This window comes from Penaeus vannamei, chromosome 29 (assembly GCF_042767895.1).
Source record: "Penaeus vannamei isolate JL-2024 chromosome 29, ASM4276789v1, whole genome shotgun sequence".
Lineage (NCBI taxonomy): Eukaryota > Metazoa > Arthropoda > Malacostraca > Decapoda > Penaeidae > Penaeus > Penaeus vannamei.
This window is the reverse complement of record NC_091577.1, coordinates 29853419-29855918: the sequence shown is the minus strand read 5'-3', so window position 1 is coordinate 29855918 and position 2500 is coordinate 29853419. Positions and strand designations below refer to the sequence as shown.

General features: G+C 53.6%; 1 protein-coding gene across 1 annotated transcript in view; it reads left to right on the top strand.

Moving 5' to 3' along the window:
• Positions 1-1360, top strand: part of LOC138867328 (uncharacterized) — an 18537-nt gene extending 17177 nt beyond the window's left edge. Inside the window, exon 4 of the mRNA XM_070142459.1 lies at positions 1-1360. This exon is cut by the window's left edge and continues 493 nt beyond it. Coding sequence (XP_069998560.1) covers positions 1-1201 — 1201 coding nt within the window. The 3' untranslated portion in view covers positions 1202-1360.
• The last annotated feature ends 1140 nt before the right edge of the window (positions 1361-2500 follow it).

The following is a 2500-nucleotide window of genomic DNA, read 5'->3' as shown; positions in this document are numbered from 1 at the left end:
CCTCTCGGCGGCGGACGACCTCAACGAAGCCGTGAAGCTGGTGGAGACGCCCTTCGTGCTGCTGGGGGAGTCGCTGGCGCACTTCAGCAACCAGTCGTCGCTGGAGCGCCTCGTGCGGGTGCTGGACGACCTGGACCACGTGCAGGTGGCCGGGGGCGCTGCCAGGGACCCGCAAGGCCGTTGGAGCCACGGCTGTCTGCAGCAGCACATGGCCAACTACCAGGCCAAGTACACAATGGGCTACTACCACTCCAAGTACGAGTGCATGTACTGCGACGACCTACTCGCCCCCTTCGTCACCACAACCAAGCTGCTTCGCTCGCTCGCCTTCAGCGCCGGCCTCAGCGGACAGGCCCTGTACCGAGACTGGTTCGCCAAGGTGCGCGGCGCAGGCCACCTGGCCGTGGTCTGCCCCGACGTCATGTTCTTCGTCGGCGACCACGTCAACATGACGGCCGACGACTGGCTGCCCGTGGCCCGCCGCTGGGCCCTGGAGAAGATCCAGGCCTTCGACGGCAGAGAGCATCTCTTCACGTGCGAGGCCCTCGACATCTCGTGCTCTGACCTCATGTCGATCGTCGACTCTTTCCTGATCCCTCCGTGCTGCCTCGCCCGCATCGCCGACAGGGTAGGCCGGGCCTTGGAAGCGGCGGAGGAGAGGAACCTGGACTACGAGCTCCAGGCGGGAACGGTCCTCGGCGCCGTCAAGTTCGGCTCCGTGCTGCCGTGGGACATCGACCTGGACGTGAACATCGAGTGCGGGACCCAAGCGCAGTGGATGGCCGTCGCCAACGCCCACCTCGCCGGCAAGGACTGCAGCCTCAAGGTGTACGAGGCAAACGTCTACTTCTCGGTGATCTGCCCCAAGTACATGGTGGAGTTCGTGTGCTACGCCCGACTAAGCCGCGGCGTCCTTCCCGACGAGTATCGGAATGTCCCGACTAGGATCGAGTTCGGGGGGCGCTGGACGAGGGCCTCGAGCAACCCCGGACTCTACGGCAGGAACCGCTACGGCTTCGAGGTCCTACGGCACGCGCAGCACTGGCGGCTCCTTCCCGCCCCCGAAATGGGCGGGGCAAAGGGCGGCTACGACAACGCCGGCCAGTGGAGGAGCTGTAGGAAGCCCGCACACCACGCCTGTCTCGACAAGTACCCGGGCGACGGGAATCTGCCGTTCCTGCAGCCGTTCCTCCGACCGTAGACTGGGGAAGGCTGCTTACTTCATTTCTTCTCTCTCTTTCTCTCTCTCTCTCTCTCTCTCTCTCTCTCTCTCTCTCTCTCTCTCTCTCTCTCTCTCTCTCTCTCTCTCTCTCTCTCTCTCTCTCTGTTTATCCACTTCTCACAATCTTCCTCTGTGTTAATCCCAAGTGCCTCTTTATTTCATCTTAATTCTAAATAACCTAATAAAGAATCTGTCTAAAGTTAGTTTTTCATTACCATAATGTTTTTTCTGTTCTCGTTATTACTATTTCAGAAAACGACAACAATAATAACAGCCTCAACAAAGCCGTCTACAATTCCACACGAAATTCTACTTATTAATTAATAAACAAACGGGACAACACGAGCAAAAATCTGTTCTCTTGTTGGATCCAGTTTATGGGTAAAAGAAAGAAGAAAATTTTAAAAATAGCTATTGATTCAACATAAATATCAATGAAATAATGGACGATTCTAACCATGTTTGGTTCTCGTTTTGAAAGAGAATAGGTGGAGAGAAAGATAGATAGAGAATATGAGAAAGAATGAGAGATAGAAGCAGCAAGGTAAGGAGGATGACAAGTTAGATAAAGAGAAAGAGATAGAAAGATAGGGAAGAGAAAGAAGGGAGAAAGAGAGAGAGAGTTTCTTACGAATATATCCAGTTTTCCTCATTAACGTTCACATGGCGCATGGGAATTGCGTGTGCATTCTATGAGGGAAGAAGGAGGGAGAAAGGGGAATGGAGAGAAAGGAGGAAGGCGGGAAGGAGAGAGTGTGAAGAAAAAAGAGAAGGAGAGAGAGGGTGAGAGAGAGAGAGAGAGAGAGAGAGAGAGAGAGAGAGAGAGAGAGAGAGTGAGAGTGACAGAGAGAGGGAGAGAGAGAGAAAGAGAGAGAGAAAGCGCATAAGAAACAGAGAAAGAGAAAAGAAACAGAGAAAGAGAAAGAGAAAAGAAAAACAGAAACAGAGAAAGAAAAAAAGAAACACCACACACACACAAACACACACAAAGACATTCCAGAGATAGAGACAATAAATCATAAAATCAACAGAGCTAAAGACAGGCCACATAAATCGCCATGAAAAACTCGCTGCTGAGAACCGCCACCACCTGCACGACGCGCATGGGCTGTGCATGGCCGACGGAGGAACCTTGTGACCGAGTGTTAGTGTCGGGCCGACGCAGCTCTCGGTCGGGACGCAGTCGGGACGACACGCGGCGAGTCGGGAGGAGGAAGAGGTAGGGATAAGAAAGAGGAGGAAGAGACAGGAAGAGATAGGGAGAGAAGGAGGACAGAA